Source organism: Meriones unguiculatus, chromosome 19 (assembly GCF_030254825.1).
Source record: "Meriones unguiculatus strain TT.TT164.6M chromosome 19, Bangor_MerUng_6.1, whole genome shotgun sequence".
NCBI lineage: Eukaryota > Metazoa > Chordata > Mammalia > Rodentia > Muridae > Meriones > Meriones unguiculatus.
The window spans coordinates 30,533,116-30,553,556 of NC_083366.1; the positions used below are offsets into that span (position 1 = coordinate 30,533,116).

Genomic DNA, 20,441 nt, shown 5'->3' on the forward strand with positions numbered 1-20,441 from the left:
TGAATTCTATAAGAGAATAATGTTCTTGAATTCCATACCATATAACTCAAGATCCTTGCATACAAGAATTATAGTCCCTGACACACCTCTGAATGTCTAATGACCTCTGGCCCAACTCAAAACCACCTGAGTGGGTCCTCCCATAGCTCAAGCTGGTCAGGATGGGGTTGTAAACCATCTGAACACAGGAACTCCCACCTGAGACGCAAAGGCACCTTAGAGTGAAGAACTGCCTCCAAATGACTCATCCATTCAACGGCCAGGCAGGTGTGAGGAGGTGCTTAAGTGGAGTGACCTTAACTTAGAGGCAGATCACCTCAGCTCTGATCAGACATGTCTCACTAACGGGGCACATCATTTTAAACAAGTTATTCATGCTCCTTTAGTCAATGTCAGTGTTCATAAAACTTGAGCTATACACTGAGTATTCCCCAAATCTAAAATCCCCAAAGCTGTGAAATCTAAAACACTTTTAGTGTTGACATGGTGTCACAAATAGAAAAGTCTACATCTGAGCCCAGATGACAGGTGACTTTCAAAAGGCAGGGGCAGTAAAACACTGACTCAAATATTTTAGTGTGTGTGTGTGTGTGTGTGTGTGTGTGTGTGTGTGGTACCTTTTCACAATCCAGAAAATGCTAATGTCTGAATCGCAATAGCTTCTAAGCATCTTGGACTAGAGATACTCACCCTGCCTTTCAGCAGTACTTTTCAGTGCTACTGGAGATTGCACATGAAAAAATGTCTTCTTGGTTTATCTTTTAATATACTTCATTTCATAGGCACACTAACAGTATGCAACATTTCTTGTGACATAAGAAGAAATCCACCCCCCAAAAAAGCCATAAGCAATGGTGACAGAGCATTACGGGAATAACTTAACAGAGTTCTATCCATCTTAGAAATGAATGTTACAGCTAAAACTTTTATGTCTGTAGCATTGAGGCAAGTGATGTTCAGGAGAAAGGTTACTTAAGGTACTTCAATGAACTCCAAAACATTACATCTTCCTTCCATGGTACACTGCGCCTTTGGCAGCCCCTCTCTCTATACTCATCTATCCCCAGATGAACTGCTTTCTCTCAGTACAAATTTAAAATATATCTTCAATACTACTCACAGGTATTTGTGTGGTATGTACCTTCCTGTACCTGACTTCTCTTACACAGTGTGATAATTTTGAGAACCAGCCACATTGTAGCATCAGTTAACATTGAACTGTTTTGTATTGCTAAATAGCAGTCCATTGCATATGAATGGACAGCCCATAGCTTCACATACCAATCTGTACAGCGATGGGTGTTTTTTAGATGTGGACTATGATGGATTCCTTTCCACTGAGCAAATCCCTAGGAATCTGAAGGCTACGTGTACAGTTCATTGTAAAGAGTGCATGTTTAAACTGATAAACTGTTATGGACCTTTACAGACTCACCATGCTACACTCAATTAACAACACCCTGGCAGGGGTGTCCAATTGCTCCGCATTCTCCCTTTATATTTGGTATTATCAAGGGCTCAGATATTAACTATGTTAAGGGATTTTAAAAAAAATTAAAATAAAAGGGTTTTAAGTGAAATATGGAAGTAACATCTCCATAAGGCAGAGATGTGAAACTTCCTGACACTGATCTGGCATGTCAGGGTACTGGGGAAGAGCTCATTGCCTTACACCTGTAACAAGTACCTGAAGGTGTCCTTCGGAGCCCAACACCTACTCTGAAGCTGGGCAAACATTTGTAAAAATACTGATGTCACCAGGAGCAGTATCAGTAAAAACTGGATTTTTATAAACGTATAAACATAACAATGTCAACCTGCAATGTCAACTGGTGATGGAGCTCATGTATGATCTTGGTCCCCAAAGACCACAGCCTCTAAAGATGCCACACATGTCTTGTTTGGGGTGGGTATAGTCTGTGATGTTTGCATCACAAAGACGCTAACTAACTGCATTTCTCAGAAAGTTTTCCTGGTAAATGTTGTATGACTATATACATTATGTATGTATGTATGTGTGTGTATGTATATATACACATTAATATTAATAAATGATCATTAATAAAAACCGAATGAAATGTTCATTATATATGATGCGCAAATATATAAACTTCCAGTGAAAGAAAATAAAGCCAGAAAGATAAAAAAATAAAAGATGAAGAAGTATAGACTTTCAACATTAAATAATGGGACTTGGAAGAGATGACCATAAACATGACTTTGGAGTCCTGATAAAAGCTATATCTGACAACGAGCCACAGCTCAGAGGGGTAAGGACATGGCAGGGTGGAGGGAATAGTGAACACAAAAGGCCTGAGACAGACACATGTTCTGGCATGTTGGCCATAGTGAGATCTGTGTTGCTGGAACAAGGTGAAGGAGCGGGAAGGACACGGGAGAAGAACACTTTGGAGTGCATGGCGCTGTAAAGTGTGTCTCCCGCTTTTACATCGAGTGGCATGGGAAGCCATTAGGAAGTCCTGGGAAGAGGATGAGGGGATCCTTTTAGGAGGACTCACGAATGTAAGGGAACAATAGGCAGGGACCAAGTGGCCACAAGGAAGGCTTCTGCAGCCATGTTTTCAGGAACATTTCATGCATGCTGGTCAACACACGGGGCTAGACATGCTTAGGAACACCCAGCCTTACAACTTCACTGACATCCTCACTGGGACACATAAATGTTCATATGATATAAAATATACACATGGGAGAACCAAAAAACCCTTAGGGAAACTAGAACTCTATTATTAGATTTCTTAAAAAATCAGATATTATGAAAAAAAAAAAAAGTCATGGACAGGCGATTCCTGTTTCACAGAAAATACTTATGGTAAGATAGACAACCTTTTAAGCGTCTTCATCATCATTACACCTAACTGTTATAGAGTGGGGAACAGAATTACGTCAAATGCAAGAAGACATGTTACGGAATTACAGTCACACACCGTTATTTGGCTATCACCACAGCCCAGGTGTTCAGACTGAAGCGAGCCCAAGAGGACTCCACCAAAGGAACAGCTCAGAGACACTCAGGGCCAGAAGCATAGCTCACCTTCTCCAAATCCGGCTCACGTAGAGCGAGGGCAAGTTCATTGTTGTCCATCACGGAAGCCGCTGCCACATCTAACGGAGTTGAGCCTCTCATGGCTGGCGAAGCTAATTCGAAAGAAGAGGAAATAATGCCTGGATTGTGCTGGAACTAGGAGTACAGCGTAGGAAAACACACCTCCCAACACTTGATTCCTAAATACTACATTATTACACCAGCCTAAATCAAGGTAAGACCTTTGACAACCAAAAACTTTGACTGAAACAGGCACAGACTTTGAAGGTGCTCGGTTGGATAAATGAACAGGCACGACTTCAGAGTCTTACCAAGTTTTGTGATGAGAACACGTCAGATCTACTATGTTTTACAAAAAAAAAAAAAGAAAGAAAGAAAGAAAAAGAAAGAAAAACAAGCAGCAGCAACAACAACAAAAAATGTACTGCAGCAATCATTGCATTTGGGTGTTTGCACGTAAGATCATTAAAACAGACTCTAAACTAGACAGTACAAAAAATAAAATAAAATAAAATCTCTCAGGTGGCAAACCTCCAGGCCTGCCTGTGAACAAGATTTTAGAGCGGGTTCATTGAAAGACTCACCCTAAATATGGGCAGGGGGCTCTGCCGGGAGCCAAAGCTATTTGCTGAAACCAAAGCCAAATAGTGAGCCAAAGCTATTTAGTGGAGACAAAGCCATTTACTGAAGCTGAAGCCAAGTAGTGAGCAAAGATCATTTAGTGGAGACCTAAAGCTATTTAGTGAAAGAGTTATCTAGGACCCTAAGTCATGGGTGATAAATTTGTGAGGACATCTGTTTGTTAGTTTTAGAGCATTCGTGAGATATCTTAAGAAAACATCCTTATGGTATCTTGCAGGTGCAATATTCAAGCCATGAAAGCACTCTTGCTATCTCCCACAGCAGTAATTAAGCCTTCCCCCCTTTTCCTGCCTTCTCCCTATATAAGTTGGGTAAAAATTTCTAATAAAAGAAGCCTTGATCAGACAAACAGACTTGGCTTCCTTCCTTTCATCTCGTCCTACCTCATTCTTTACACACACACACACACACACACACACACACACACCTTTAGGAACCTGTTGAACTCCCGCTGGTCGCTGGTCAGGACAGGGCTCGGACTGAATTTGCAAGTAAATGAAACAGCTGAATGCCACCTGCACCTTCCTTTCTCCTGCGTCTTAATTTGCTCAGATACTAGCAAAGACCCTCACTCTCCCAGCTAATGCCACAGCAGAGTGTGGCCACTGCCACCATTCCTTCCCCACAAGAACGCTTTAGACCCACAAAGTTTGAGCCGGAAGAAACCCTCCCTTCTCTTAAGTTTCTTTTTGTCAAATATAAATACAATAATGAGAAAGTTATGTGATGTGCCTACTATCTAAGTCAAAATTTGTAGCTTTGTCTGGGGTGAGGTTACAAGCAGTTGTGAGCTACCGAACACGGGTACTGGGAACAGAACACCAGTCCTCTGCCAAAGCAGCAAGTGTTCTTAACCACTGAGCCATCTCTCCAGGTCCTGGACAGCTTATTTCTCCTTTAATGATTAAATTAATATCACACATTAACTTACCAAGACCAACGCTGCTGTTTTCCAGTAAATAACTGAGATGATCAAACATGGCTTTCTGATTCTGCCTACTTATCCGACAGAAGTAACAGAGAAAACGGCAACAGTTGGCCACCATCTTGGGGAAAGTGATTTCCTATAGAAAAGGGTATCTAGTTAGTTACTGGATCAAATGATTAGATTGAGCTCTGAAGGTGAGGCTGAAATGGCAGTGTCAACACATCCGTACCCATGAAAACCAAGCTCAACTACTGAAAACCTTCAAACACGCAACCTGCGATTCACTCAGTCCTCAAGCCACTGAGCATCAAGCAGGACGCTGACCTACAAACCCCACCTGCATCCTCAGGCTGCACCTTCAGTTAGCCCTAAACTTACAGGTAGCCTGAGCCTGGCTAAGGGATCAGACTGACAGAGACACAGCTGTGCTACCTGGCTCCACAAATGTCTGGTCCTTCCTGGGAAACTACATAAACCCTGCTGATTATGTTTTATACGACTCAGAAAATATGGATGTTAAGAACTTAGGAGCTGGGCTGGAGAGATGGCTCAGCTGTTAAAGGCTAGGCTCACAACCATAAATATAAGAACTTGGGAACTGAAAGGGACGTACACTGAGTTTGGAGTCTCCTAATGAGATGTGTTTATCAGCATCAATTGTTGTTGACTTTCCAGGGCTTCACAGCCAGCCTGGTCTAGACACCACTTCCTTGCAAAGGGTCCAGCCAGATGGTCCATCTGGTCGGAACACACACATGCATCTCACCTTACCCTACAAAACAGGGTAAGTTCTCAACCTTCCTAAATCTTCAACCCTTCAGTACAGTTCCTCATGTCACGGTGACCCCCAACCATAAAATTATAAAATGAAAGTCTTCATATGTCTTTCTATCCACGGGGCATGAAAAACCTAGGCTTTACATATGGTAAAGAATACACGTTGTGATTTAAATTTAGAGAAATGACTTTTGCATGTCAATTTATAAAATTATGCTGGTTTACAAGAAGTGGTGAAGCTCTTTGCTGCGCTCTTCTAGATAAATGGTTGCTTCATACTTTGCTGTAAATTTTATTTACTAAAGGTTAACAGGTCTTCCCATGATCCCATTCCAGAAAAACCTTTTCACACATTGATTTGGCTCAGAAATTTAGTGCATCCAACTGTTGTCTGAACCCTAGCAATGGCTGAGTCTGAGGAACAGGTGTGTGCCTCGTACTTATGATGGAATGGGATGTAATTTTAAAACACTGATATGCTCTTTGTAAGTTGCTAAACATCCTTTAAAGAGACTGATTTAGGAGACAACAAATGACAAAGCATAATGTAGAAATTTCTTTTTTGTTACTAAGGAAAATTCAAACAGCCAGCTATAACTCTTAGATTCAAGGGTATGTGGGTATGTGTGTGTGACTATCAATGTTCCTTAAACACAAATTGAATAAACAAAAGTAAGAAATAGTCATTCTTGTAGTTTCTCTGCAATCCATGCTCTTAAGAAGGCTATGCCCAACATGGCTTCTGAAGTCAAGGCTTTAGTTTACCTTGGACTCTCCACCTCCAAGGACGTTCACCATGACTTCCATCACTGTTTCATGCATCCCGAGGGCCCTCATGAGATTGGGATGCTGGTAAAACACTTTGTTATTCATGATATCCCTAGAAAGAACATAATTACAACAGTATTATTTTCTACTATATAGTTAAGACTGTGACATGCCTAAAAACAAAGCTCATTATTTAAGAGAAGCTGGATGTATGTGAGGTCTAGAGTACAGAAAGCTCCCCCCCCACTCCAATTATGATAGACAATTAAAAGAAACTTCAGTAGAGGCACTTTGAAAGATTCTAACATCATTTCTGTCTTAAACACTGAAGCATTCCCCAGGATATTTATCCTGAGAAAGAGCATCACTAATTGTAAATAGAAGAAATTCTGTTGACATCTATTTCAGGAGTAATCAGTCAACACAAGAGACTTTTCTAGGCAATATATTCTTGTCCAGGCTAAAGCAATAAGACTCTCTAAGATTCTCTCTGTCTGTCTGTCTCTCTCATGTGTGTGTGTGTGCATGCATGTCTGAAATAAATCTCTCTTTCATTTCTTTTACTGTATCACTCATGTAATGATTTGGTGATAGTATATATTTTCATCATTCTTTTAGACAAATGGGCTGCCACGTAGGTATGTTGGCATTTACTAAGCATATCTTTCATACCACGAAGTATGATTTTATTCCCTAATATAATTTTCAGTTATATTACTAATTAACAATTTAGTTGTTACTGGAACATATTGCTGCTGATATGTTCATTTATCAAGTAATCTCTTAACTACTAGAAGACTTTGTTTTTCATTAGCTTAATTAAAAACACACTTCTCATACATTAAAGGCTTCCTTAGGTTATATTCAAATAGTAGGACCCAAATAACACTCATCTCATTCCATTATAAGTAAAGACCGGAGATCCCAATGTTTGCTTATTGCCATAGACTCTTCTGTTTCAGAATTTATCCCATTAGCACACTTATGGTTTTAGTATGTATCCGTTATGATGAACACGAAATATAATCTTCCAATTCATGCTGTAAATTTAAATATGAATAGGCTCATGATCAATGCACTGTATTGTTCTGTGAGATGAAAACATATATGAGTGATAATGGTGACATCTTTAACCATCCTTTTAATTCCTCTGGATTGTGTTTTAGTTTCATACAAGAGAAAGCAAGTTTATCTGATTTTTCTTCATTGTGTGCGTGTGTGTGGGTATACACTTTGGATGCAGGTGCCCTGGAGGCCAGAAGAGGACCTCAGACCACCGGGAGTTATAAGCAGTTGTGAGCTGCCAGACATTGGTGATGGGAATCCAATTTGAGTCCCATATAAGATCAGCAAACACAGGTAACCACTAAGACATCCTTCCAGCCCTAAGGTTAATTATTTCTTTGTCTTTTATTTTATTCATGCAGCCATGCCATTTTTAGCTTCATTTTTCCTGATATTTAACTCATTATATTCTATTTGTTTTTGTTTGAGATAGAGTTTCACTACGTAGACCAGGCTGGCCTTAAACTCACAAATATCCACCTGCCTCTGCCTCCCAAGAGCTAGAATTAAAGGTATGCTACGATGCCTGGACCTCTTATAAATTTTCATGAATATTTTTTTCATTGCCTTCCACCACTGTACATCCAGATATCTACAGTTTTTCTACATTTTTCTATTGAACCTCATGAAATCTACAATGACTTTTTTTTTTGTTACTACTTGGATTTCTTAAATTAGAACCCTAACTTTAGAATAGCTTCCTGTGATCACTGGGAAAAATGTGGTTGCTTTACTCTCACTCCTAAAGATGGGGCATCAGTGTTAACCCCTAATGTTCATGAAATATAAACTCTCATGACGTTGAATCATCAGAAGTTGGTCCCCTTTCTCCTCCTTTTCCCAGCATTCAATGGATGGAGGCAAGCTTTCTTATTACCTCCTGCTGATAAATGTTCTTCTGTAAGTGTCACAGACTTAACGTGTTTTTATAAATAATGGTGCATTATTAGAGGGCCAAAAAAATGTAGCTGCTGTGTGTCTGTCAATACCATATTACCATCTCCATCTGTCAAGTCAGTCAACTTTTGTTGCTTATCAAATTTTTTCACATAGTATTCAATGTGAAAAGGTACATGTCAGTCCATTCGGTGCAAAATGTCTTCTGGACACCATAGGGGTTCTGTACTCATGAACTTTCAACAGCTGTGATTGTCTGTACAAGAGCTATATAAGACTATATCTGGTGTGGATAGGGGAAGGCTCGCAAGGCCAGAACACTAAGTGAGGTGCTCCAGGCAGTAGTGATTCCTGGGGAATAAAGCCAGTTTTCTTCAGGGATGAAACTTCCCACCCCTACCCCACTCCCAAGTTACCCATGACTCAGCGAGCAACTTTCTAATTTGGTTGAAAAACTTAATCTCTAGGGAGAAAAAAATACTTGACATCATCTCATAAACCAGTCAGAGTTATGGTCTTGGTGTACTTATGGCATCGCTAACTTGATGAAAATAAGAAGAAATGCATAAGCTATGGCTACGTATTTACCCCAATCCACGAATCATTAGCTTCTCTTCTTCTTTACCCATCCTCACACTCAGCAGAGATCGGATCTGACCAAGCGATGCAAGCAGGTTGATGGTGTCTTCCACAGAGACTCCATTGATGGTGTAGGTCTTTGGCAGTGCTCGGACCAGACCCCCAATGCCATCGTACTGTCGATGCAGCAACACAAACATGGCCCTCACCAGCTCAGGGTCCTCGATGACAGACTCTTGAGCCCACCGTACCATCGTCTCGGAAATGAGTTGCTGGAGACTGGCTGCATGTGGCCGTTTGTATCAAGCAGTAAGAGAACACACATAAGTTAGACATTTTAACTCCATAACCTCATAGCCTCACACTGGCATCACAAAAGTTAGGGCACTTTAAGGACACTTGAAACTATAAATTCTTTATAACTGCCACTTAAATATTATCATTCTTTCCATAGATACCATATGTAGTTTATTAAGGATATAAAATTATTACTTCCCACTAAATAATATTTATTATAATTAAAATGAACTATTTCAAAGTTACAAGCTGTTGGGGTTTGAATAAGGCTCATATGTTTGAACACTTGGTCTTAGTGGGTGGCACTGTTTTGGAAGGATATGGACCCTTCAGGAGGTGGAGCCTTGTTAGAGAAAGTATGTCATTGGGGTTGGGCTTTAACCTGGCCCTGCATCCTGCTCCTGTTTCCAAGCTTCCTCACCATGATGGACTCTACCCCATTGGAAATGTAAACCCAAATATACTCTTTTTTTTCCCTAATTTGCCTTTTTTTTCTCAAGGCATTTTTATCAGAACAACAGAAAAGTAGCAAAACTACTATTGAGAGTCCACAAATCTGTCAAAGAGTACAAGGTACTCAAACTTTTACTTTTTTTCCCCCGACTTTCTCCCCAGAAGGTTTGCCATCACTCTATCTCTAAAGGTCCATTTTGCTTGGTTATCCAGCTATTTCCTCAGTTAAGTGGTCTGCAACATGAATTGCATCCATGTGGTTTTATTTAAATTTGGATCTAAACTGTCGCTTAGAATGCCCCTTAAAGGGTTTCATTGTTTCATTTTAACTAAACTAAAAATTCATATCAGACACACAAGACCATATGTGGCATAACATGCAACACAGTCAAACATCTTAAAGTAAAACAGAAGCCTCTAAGGTAGGAATGTGGCTAAGGTGTAATGAGGCTTAATTTCTATCATTACTACACTGGCTGGCTCTCAAAAGAAATTATTTACTTTAAGCCTATATATTATTTAAGAAAAAACAAATCTACCAAATGTATCTAAACAAAAATAATGTGAATAAATGCCAATATATTCCCACACATCTCAAAATCTTACTGTCATGACAACAGGTAAAAGCCACAAATCTTTTAGCAAATGTGACTGGTTAGGAACTTAGAACACTGGCCGAAGGTGGCCTACCTCAAAATTTGTTGTGTCTCTAAAGGATAATGTCATGAATAAGATTTCTACTTTTTTTCTAAAAAGTTATTTTACGAGTACTCTATCTTAAAATTGGTAGCATCTTAGAAATGCAGTAATAAGAATGTGGGATCTGATGGCTCTGCTCCCTGACACCTTCACAATTAAAGTACACTTCTGAAGAACTCAGAGCCCCTGCCTTATTTTGTTCCATGAGCTAACAGCCATTGTTCTTGATCGGATGGTATACAATTAACCAGAAATGTTTCTAAATGTCTAGAAATGGTTTCTAAAACTTAGAAAAGGTTTCAGAACCAAATGTAGTCATAGTTATAGATACCTATTTAATGTTAAAAGGAAAGGTTTAATTTTGCACAATCATTTAAACAATAGGTACACTAACCATGCAAGCTAAGTTATTCCCTTTACAATTTCTCTGTGTGTATGAGTCTGTGTACATGTTCACATGTGTCCACATGAATATGTGGTAATGAATATGTAAATATGGTTGGAGGCCAGAGACTGATGTTGGATGTTCTAGGCTAGTCCTGCATTTTATCTTTTTAGTCAGGGTCTGGCAACAGCTTGAAGTTCACCACCGCAGACAGATTGGTTAGAAAGCAAACCCCAAGGATCTCCCTGCCTTTGTCTCCCCAGCACTGGGATTATAGGTGTGTACCACTGCTTCTCACATGGGTGTAGGAATACAAACTGATTGTCGTGCTTACACTGCAAAGCGCTCTACTGAGCCCTCTGCCAGGCTATGCTTCCTCTCGATAGTCTGCGACCAAATACCTAAGATGCTGGAAATGCAAGGAGCCCATGCCCTCCATGGTGCAGCTCCTTCTCAAGCTGGCTGCTGCTGCCTACGTCTGGGTTCTACAAGCACTGACTTAAAAAGCTGATCCTTGGACGTTAGGACCTCCTACTGAATGTAGTGTTTGTTCTCAGTATGAATAAATATCATGGCTGGGCACTAGAGCAGGGCCCTTTCAAATGCTTACAGGACTTTCTGGAGTCACTTGCAATTGGTTTTTCAGCTTGCTTCTTCTTCAGGTAGGTCACCTTTTCTACCAGGGACAGCAGACGTCCTCTGATTGTTAAGTCATTGCTTCCATCCAGGGATCCATCTTCATCCAGCTCAATTCCTGGCATAAACAGCAGGGGGAGCAGACAAGCAAACCCTTTGAAAATAGGCTCTGCAGCTTTTCCATCCTTGCTGTCAAGCTCCTGGCAGCACCTACTAGGCTACCTCATCCCAGAGCACTCAAACATGACCCACTTCTCAGCCTCTCTCCCTCCTTCCTCCTTTCCCCAGTTCTTGCTATTCCAGGACCACTGACAATCAGAATACACACTGAATGAAGAGCAAAAGCACATCATCAGGAGTAAAGATCAGTTCTGCTCTTTGCCTGACCTTTTCAGCATCACTTTTAGATACTATTTGCCTGAACCTTAACCTACCTGTCTAAAATTCATAGGACTTCTATCCCCATCTGTTCCAAATATGTCAGTGTTTTAAATGAGAGGCAGAGAGAAAAGGCATAACTATATGTCCTAAGCTAGGGAATGTTTTATACCTATAGTGCTAATTCTGCTCTTTGAAGTATATTTTATTGATATTATACAGATAGCATATGCACATGTAGGCAAGTGGGCTTTCATTCACAAAATTAATTAAGATACAATGTGATGTTCTTAATCTCTTCTAGACTAAGATAAGCATAACCTGACTGGTGCTAATCTGTCATCCACGTTTCTCTCTCTCTTTCTCTCTCTCTCTCTCTCTCTCTCTCTCTCTCTTTGTATATGTGTTTATGTATAGATAGATAGATAGATAGATAGATAGATAGATAGATAGATAGATAGATAGATAGATAGATGGATGGATGGATGGATGGATGGATAGATAGATAGATAGATAGATAGATAGATTAGATATCACCTTTCTAGCTAGCTCTTATATCTGCTTGTCTATCCATACACTTCACATCACTGGAAAGATTACAAATTAATTTTCTGTCATTGAAACTCAAACTTCACCACAACATTTCATAAAGAAATACGGGTTTCTTTTCCTTTGATTACTGTTGCTCAACTGAGTAATTTCCTTATCAGGTTAGTCTGTGGGCATGCCTGTGAGGGACTGTCTTGATTTTCAATTGACATAGAAATGTACAGCCCACTATGGGTGTTACCATTCCCTATGAAAGTAGTGATAGGTTATGTTGGAAAGCTAGCTAAGCATGACTGAGCAAGCCAGCAAGCAGCATTCCTACACAATTGATTCAGGTTCTTCCTTGGGTTCTGGCCCTGACTTCTCTCAATGACGGTGTGTGACATGGAAGTGTAAGCCAAAGCCAAATATATATATATATATATATATATATATATATATATATATATATTCCTCTCTTAAGTTGCCGTTGGTCACGGTATTTGACACAGCAACAGAGATTATAGGAGAACAACGAGTTTACCACAGTGAGTCATCAAGTCCTCATGGAAATCCAGGAGTTGGTCTCGGATTTCTTCAGGGCAGGGACATTCACTTTTGTCATCCTTAAAATTGAGAAGCATGTTAATCTAAAAGAAGAAAACAAGACAGGAAGAACGAGGAAGGAAAGAATGGTGAGTTTCAATTCAGGAGCATTCAAAATCACATTTCTAATGTGTACAAATTACTCCCCTCAGTAAGGGAAAAGCCATTGTTTATTATTAACCCTACCAGCATCACAAAATAAGTCAATTCTCTGAGTGTAGGAAAATGGAAAGTAGTTATAATCGTGTAGAATCCTCCTCATGGCTACTAAATGTTAGATTCATACACGATATACTCTTTAATTACAGGAGTTCTTAGGGCCTTAGCAGGTAAGAATATTTTCTGCTGCTCTTCCAAAGGTTTAATTCACAGTGCCCATATCAGGCAACTTCTTGGCACCCTCTCCAAAGGATCTGACACCTTCTTCTGGCCTCCACAAGCACCCACACACACACAGTATACACTCTAACACATTCATACATACACATAAAAATCTTTTTGAAGTATTTTATATTTTCTACAACTTACTATGCTCCACGCAGCCATTATTTTCTAATATTGGCAATTTCCACATATTTTAAAGATAGCTCTTGAGAGGGACACCAATTCAAAAACAAGAAAAGGTCTAAATACAATAGGAAAGTCACATGATAGCTATGCTGACACTGATGCTCACACTTCATTCAAAACTCATGGCATTTCTTTCCATCTGCTTAAGTTTTGGTACCAGTAATATTAAATTTACAAACTAAGATAAGAGGGCTTTGATGTCCTTCTATATTTTCCTTTTGAAAATTCTTCGTTTATAAAGTGCTTTTATTACAGATTTGAGGTAATTATAGATTCACATGCTCTTAGCAGACATAATACAGAGACCACATATGCCTTTGTATAACTTAGCTACTGATACCAGCATTTTTGCCAGTTGAGAAGTATTTTATCTCCATCCATGTCCCTTTAATCTCCATTTACAATACAGTCATCTTAAATTCTCCATACACCCAGTTAGACCCGCAAAAGGCAGCTGTACAACATCTACTTAACCCCCAAACAATATGTGGATAAATCCAGGGCGAAAGAAAACGTGTTTTTATTTACTTGTGCAAGCCTAACACTTTCCGTTGCTTTTTTTTTCCTTTCTGATTTTCTCTGTTCTCTTCTGTCATTTTGTGTTTAAAAAATCTTCTTAGCTTTTTTTTAACAGCATGTTCGAGATAGTTTAATTCCTATAACTTCTCTTCCTTTCATCGCATTTAAGTGCATGCGCGTGATGCCTTCAAGATCAGAAGAGGATATTGTATCCTCTTGCACTTGCACATGATGCCTTCAAGATCAGAAGAGGATATTGTATCCCCTGAGGCTGGAGTACAGGTGTTTGTGAGACACGAAATATGGATACTTCGAACCAAACTTGGGTCCTCTGGAAGAGGAGCAAGTGGACTTAAGCTCTGTACCAGCTCTCCAGCCTCTTCTCTTCCTTTCAAGTATTTTAATGCCCACTTCCTCTTTGGAGGTCTTTTCCACAGCGTGTAGAACTGAGCTAAAGGGTTTTCTTTAGCTGGTTGGGACACACCTTCTTCTCATGCTGGCCCCAATCTTCTCTGATAACAACCTGAAGCTATTCAAACTTATCTTCCCTCTGCAAGTAAGATTTTATTTTTTTCAAGACTTTTTCCTTGGCTGTAATTTTCAGAAATTCGGCTATCCTATACGTTGGTGTAAAATCCTTCAGATTTTCCTGTTGAGAGTTTTGCTGGCTTCTTGAATCTCTAGTTGTATATCCCATAGAAAACCTGTGGGTCACAGTGCCTTTGGGAGTCAAATGACCCTTTTACAGAGGTCGATTATCAGATATCCTATGTATCAGATATTTAAATTACAATTCATAATGGTAGCAAAATTACAGTTATGAAGTAACAACAAAATAACTGTATGGTTGGGGGGGTCACCACAACACAAGGGACTGTATTAGAGGGTCGCAGCTTTAAGAAGGCTGAGAACCACTGCCTTAGAGACTTTGATACTTTAAGACATTTCCTTCAGGGAAATTTTTCAGTTTGCCTATTACAGCTCCTCTTTTGTAGTTCAGTGTCAAGGTGCAATCCTTGTCTCTCTTAGCTTTTCCCCTGGCGGCGTCTCCTACACTGCTCTCTTCCCAGTTAAGATGACACCCTCTGCCCTCTCCATCATGTTCTCCAGCCCACTTCTCATCCAGCCATTGTATTTTCTAATCTAAAATGTGCTGCATTCCTCTGTCTTTTTTTTTCTTTGAGGAGATCCTCTAATTTCTTTCCCCTATTTTGGAGAAGTTTAGTGAGAGTAGTCTTGTCATAATATTAAGAGCTGCAGTCTCCGTGTATTTTCTTTGTTCACTTAAGCCTTTCTTGGCTACTGGTAAAAGACAAGATTTTTTTTTTAACTCAAATGTGAGCATTTTCAGTGTTAGGCAATGAAGTCTGGACCTTATTCAAACTCCTGTCTTAGCCAGCTTTCTCTGACACTAGCCAATGGAAGACTTAGAGAAATGACCCTGTGGCTACTTGCCGATTCTTTTACAAGGATGCCAACGAAAAAGAACCTAGTGTCCATCCCTAGGAGTGGAGGGTTTTTATCATTTGAGGTGACAGAGGCCAGTCAAAGTTGACCCATCTCTGGATGAATATTATCACTATTTGTGGAACCTCAAGTTGTAGCATCCTGACGTTCTTAAACCAACTATGCTTAACCTGATGCCTTTTAGTGATTAGTTATTTATCAAAGAGTATAACAATATGTCATTGAATAATTGATAATAGTTTAAAGTAACCACATAGATTCTTTTGGTGAAACTTAGAATATTGACCAAATGACCGTGGCTAATTTCAACAGAACAGAAAAGAAAAAGCCACTCGTAATTTATCCTACAGTTTTGTAATGTACAGATTCTGAATGCTCTGAAAATACACAATGAAATGGGAAATCCCTTCAATTCTACTCTGGTACCTGCTCTTGCGGTGGTGACCGGAACTCCTTGGTCTTCCTGGCGGTGAGTGCGGCAGACATGTTTAAGGCTTGCATTACTTCATTATATCTGAACCGTTGATTGTCTTGGAGTTTAGCTACAAAGTCATCTGAAAAGGCTACGATGGCTTCTATCCGGTGCCGGACCTGGCAGTCACAGAGGTACTGAAGCAAGAGGCACATCTGAGAGCATAATTTAAAGGACATACCATTAATCAAGTCATAACTGGTGCTAAATATACTTTGTTGCCTATTCTTTCTACAACACATAATCCTAATACTTTGCAGGCAGAAAATTTATTTCATCTTATAGGAGATACATGTATCTGGAGTAGGTAGGTAATCATTTAGAGGCAGAGCAGCCCATGGATAAATAAGAAAACGTTTACAAAGGGGTCTTCTGGAAGGGTTTTCACCACTGGTAAGAAAACAGAATGTCTTTCTTTCAAAACAGATGTAACTGGGTTATAATTCAGCTGTTGGAGGAAGGGGTGTGGTGGTGTACCTTTAGAAGAAAGGACACAGAATAAACATTGCTGAGCAGAAAGACATCACTGAAACGCTGATCCAGGGCCAGAATATAGGGTTCTTATGTTCTTATACAATTTGATCATGAAGTAAGAGCTCACTCCTTAAGTGGCTAGCTTGGTGATTACTTATTAAACACACACACACACACACACACACACACACACACACACACAGATTTTAACCAGTAAACTATTTGTTGATAAATGTGTCTGTAAAAGGTCTGAGGATCGAGTTTGGTGGTAGAATGCTTGCCCCGGAAGTGTGAGACCATGGGTGCAATCCCACGCAACACATAAAAGCAAAACTAAACGAACACACAAAAAATCCGGGGCTGAAGAGATGGCTCAGTGGAGAAGCTTGCTGCTCTTCCAGAAGACTTGCATTCTCAGCACCCATGCGAGGTGCCTACCAATTCCTAACTCCGCTCCAGGGGATCCGAGCGCTATTCTGGCTACTGTGGGCACCTGCCCTCATAAGCATATATCTCCATACAGATGCAAACGTGTAAACAAAACCAAATATTTTAGAAAGTTTCCTAAAAGAATGTAAGGCTAAATTTAGAAAATCACTAATATGCTTAACACCCTTTGTGCCAAAAACACAGGGGCCCGAAAGACCTTAAAATCTTGCATGTCAAGGTAGCATAATTATTTCAGCTCTCCTCAGAGAATTTTCTCTCAATCTCATCTTGTTCCTTCAAGTGTTTTGTCAAAGTACATCACTATCCCCTTGAATCTAGACAAGTCTGACTGCTTGTTGGACAGCCAGACTCTGGGCTGCTATGTTTATCTTCCCCACTCTGCTTCCTGGGAGCAACCCCCTGACCTCTCCAGTTGATGGATTTGGGCAATGATATTAAAAAGAAATTCATGAAGAGGTACGAATTTCCCTAGAGACTATGTACACTCTGGAAGGCAGGTACCCATTTCTTTTTCTCTGCACCAGGTTCATGGTCCAGAATATGACTTCCTTTGATGCTGACTGGGCTGATGAGTAAAACTAATGCCTGTGACTCGAATGTCTAACTAAAGCACGGAAGAGGTATGATATGGATTAAGTAAATTCCTCACACTGTGATGAACACAAAGCCAGGGAGTGTCTGGAATCCTTATGGACACGCTGGAGGAGGAAGCTCTTGCTGTCTAAGAAGAGGTGCCTGCACATGCTCTAACAACAGAAGAGGCGGGGACTGAAGGGGACGCCTGTGCCTCAAATTCACACAACTATCACGTGGGTGAAATGCTTACGCAGAAGCCTGGGGAGACGCACAACTAAATGGGTAGCGAGCTGTGATGGTGACAAATGGAAAGTAAATTCGTAAAGAGCCATACAAGAGAGAAAGGAAGCTAGGTGGGGTTTTGTCACTTTAACGCTTGGCAATTCAGGAAAGCCCCTCCGTTTCTTCCCCAGTTACCTGTAGTTTAACTGGCTCAGGGAGTTTCATCTGGAGCAAGCCTTCCTTGGGCCTTTTGCTCCCTTTGGCTTCTTCTTCACCCATCCCTTCCAGCTTAGAGTCTTCCGCACTGAGCTCCTTCTCCAGGACTCCTCCTTCCTCCTCTGGAGCGGCAGCTTCCTTAAACACGCTAGGCTCGATCAGCTGCAGGATGTGCTTCAGATCCTCGTTGTGAAAGACGCCCATGATGAGCAGGGTGTAGAAGAGCTTGATGAGGGGGACAAAGAGGAACTCTGTGGTCCCACCCACAGGGTCCCGTGCGTGGAGGCTGCCTTCCTTCACTGCCTCTGTGAGCATTTGGATGGTCTTGGCCTTCAGGATGTCCAAGGGGAACTCGGGACTGTACTGATAACATTCATTGCTGATGCTCACGAAACTAGGGGAGGAAAACTGCATCCGAGGCCGGAGAGAGGTGCTGAGGCCTATGCCCGGGAGGCCGTGCTTCTTGTTCTCATCGGGGAAGAGGGTGATGCTCTTCGTCTCCTCTGTCATGGGGACGATGAACTCACTGTTCATCATGAGCCTGGCGGTGGCGTAGGAGCTGAGGTGGATATCAATCAGCAGGTCATAGTAGCCAGTACGCAGCAAGCCGGGCATGTACTTGTTCTCAATGGCATAAAGCAGCTGAGGTTCGTCCACGTGGCTGCACAGCGCATGGGCCACCCGATGGTTCCCAAGGGCACAGACGGCAGAGTAGAGGCGCAGGGTGTGATAATGAAACTGCAGCAACTCCTCCTGCTCTGTCAGCTCTAGGATATCGACAGATCTGTGGAAGGGAGGAGAGGAGAGAGTTAAGGGAGCAGACACAAACATCTTCTAATTTCTGACACTTAGCGGCTTCAGGGTATTTTGTAGATCATTTCTAGTTGGCTTACATGTTTTCTCAGTGAATTTAAGCTTAGCGTTTCAGCCCTGAGATCATCTAGAACTTGCTTCATCTTCCCTGGGAGTGAGGCTGTGAGCACCCTTTCAGATAGGGGTGTTTCAGAGCAAGCCTGGGACTCCCCAGTTTCAGAGCCTGAGGATTCTTGGGGCAAATCCTGGCTTTCCTTTTACAACAAGCTAAGGTGGTGTGAAAAAGAAACCTTTTCCTAGGGCCATAGTGCCACTGTCTCTGCACTATGACCCAGACATGTCAGAAATGGGTGGGTGCACAGAGCACTCGTCCTCTGGTGTAAATTATCCCCACATAGCCTGCACAGGCCCCAGCATCGCCCACCAGAACGACTTATGTCCCCACAGGGAACTTGCATGCAGCTCATGAAACAAGGGATGTGAACGGCATTTGGCTCTTAGCTAAATGAAAGGGTAACTCTCTGACCTCCTTTTTTAAATTACTTATTCTTTGAGAATTTCATACACTCGTGAGTGTGAGGGCATCCTTCCGGGCCTACTAGGGTGTCACACAGCCTTAAATAAAACCGACTCTCCTGCCCCCAGTAGCCATCAACTGCCAATAACTCTGCTAGAGGCTTTGTGAGGCCCTTTCCCACGTCCATCCCAAAATGTGGTTGGCTTGACCTCATGCGGGTCATATGCCGACAGCTCAGCTGTTGCTGGGAGCGTATAAGTGCAGCGATTCTGTCATGTGCAGGAGACAATGCTTTGTCCCATTCCTCCCTGACCTTCGGCTCTTACAATCCTCCCACACCCTCTTCCACAGCGTTCCCTGAGCCTTGGGGGAGGGGCAACCAAGGTGTCTCATTTGGGGACCGAGCACCCCACAGTCACAGATTCTCTTCACTTTGACTAGTTGTGAGTATCCCAGACCTCACCATCCACTGCCGTAAGAAGCATCTCTGATAATGGTACCCTCATCTACATCACCCTGGATTCTTAAGTCAGGTCACTTTGTTCCTTTTAAGAAATACACGTCCAGATAATACCCGACACATCATTTCCGCTAAAGCACCTGTTTTCTTGAATATCTCGATATGTCTTACTGAGTTTAAATCATATAGAAAGTACACAGGATACACTAGCATTAAAAGCAGAAGCATGGCATGAACTTCATCAAAAGAAGGACCTGCTTGTCCAGAAGGCCTTCCTCCACTGTTTTCTTCCTCTACTGTCAGCCTAGAAGAGCAAGAGGGGACCCATGACCCATAGAATTCAAACCAGAAACAAAGGCTTATTTGAGAGCTACTGATTTCTCTAGGTTGTTATGACATCGAAGTCTGACACCTTTAACAGCCCCTGAGGGAGGGACTATTTCATATCACAATAATAACCACTTATTCATTGGACGTTGTTGTGTAGGACACAGTAAGCACTGCATACAGACAGCGTGAAGAGTACAAGCAAGCTTGCAGCCCCGTGAGGGGAGTGAGTCCCTCTCACTCGCCAGATGAGAAGACCAAGACACCACAGAAGAAAATAATAATTGCAAGGCTGGAGAGACAACTTAGAAGTTAAAAGAGTGCTGGAACATGGTGGTTCAATAGCAGTACCAGGGAGGCAAAGAAAGGCACATCTCTGCCTTTCAAGCCGGAGTGGCAAATTCCAGGCCATCCAGGTCTTTACATTACATAATAATTATGATCTCCATTAGGAAAAAACACAAAATGCTGGTACATATCTACAACCAGTCCCAACTTGTAATGACTTCTTAGGTCACTGCGGCTCTTCCCCTCGGGAAATCAAATATTATCAGATTTCTCTGTGGCTACAGGGGAGCCTGGCACAGGCCAGATCCTGGCTAGTCCCTAAGGTCAGTAAAGAGGGTGGTGTGGTCACTTGAATGAGTGTCTTC

General features: G+C 41.4%; 1 protein-coding gene across 1 annotated transcript in view; it reads right to left on the reverse strand.

The window, feature by feature from the left end:
- Positions 1–20,441, reverse strand: part of Ryr2 (ryanodine receptor 2) — a 533,102-nt gene that overhangs the window by 146,733 nt on the left and 365,928 nt on the right. Inside the window, exons 36-43 of the mRNA XM_060372656.1 lie at positions 17,651–18,455; positions 15,688–15,888; positions 12,644–12,749; positions 11,168–11,311; positions 8,733–9,006; positions 6,180–6,294; positions 4,641–4,773; positions 3,056–3,159 (exon numbers count right to left, since the gene is read on the reverse strand). Of these exons, the coding sequence (XP_060228639.1) occupies positions 3,056–3,159; positions 4,641–4,773; positions 6,180–6,294; positions 8,733–9,006; positions 11,168–11,311; positions 12,644–12,749; positions 15,688–15,888; positions 17,651–18,455 (1,882 nt within the window). The remainder of the gene's footprint in view (positions 1–3,055; positions 3,160–4,640; positions 4,774–6,179; positions 6,295–8,732; positions 9,007–11,167; positions 11,312–12,643; positions 12,750–15,687; positions 15,889–17,650; positions 18,456–20,441) is intronic.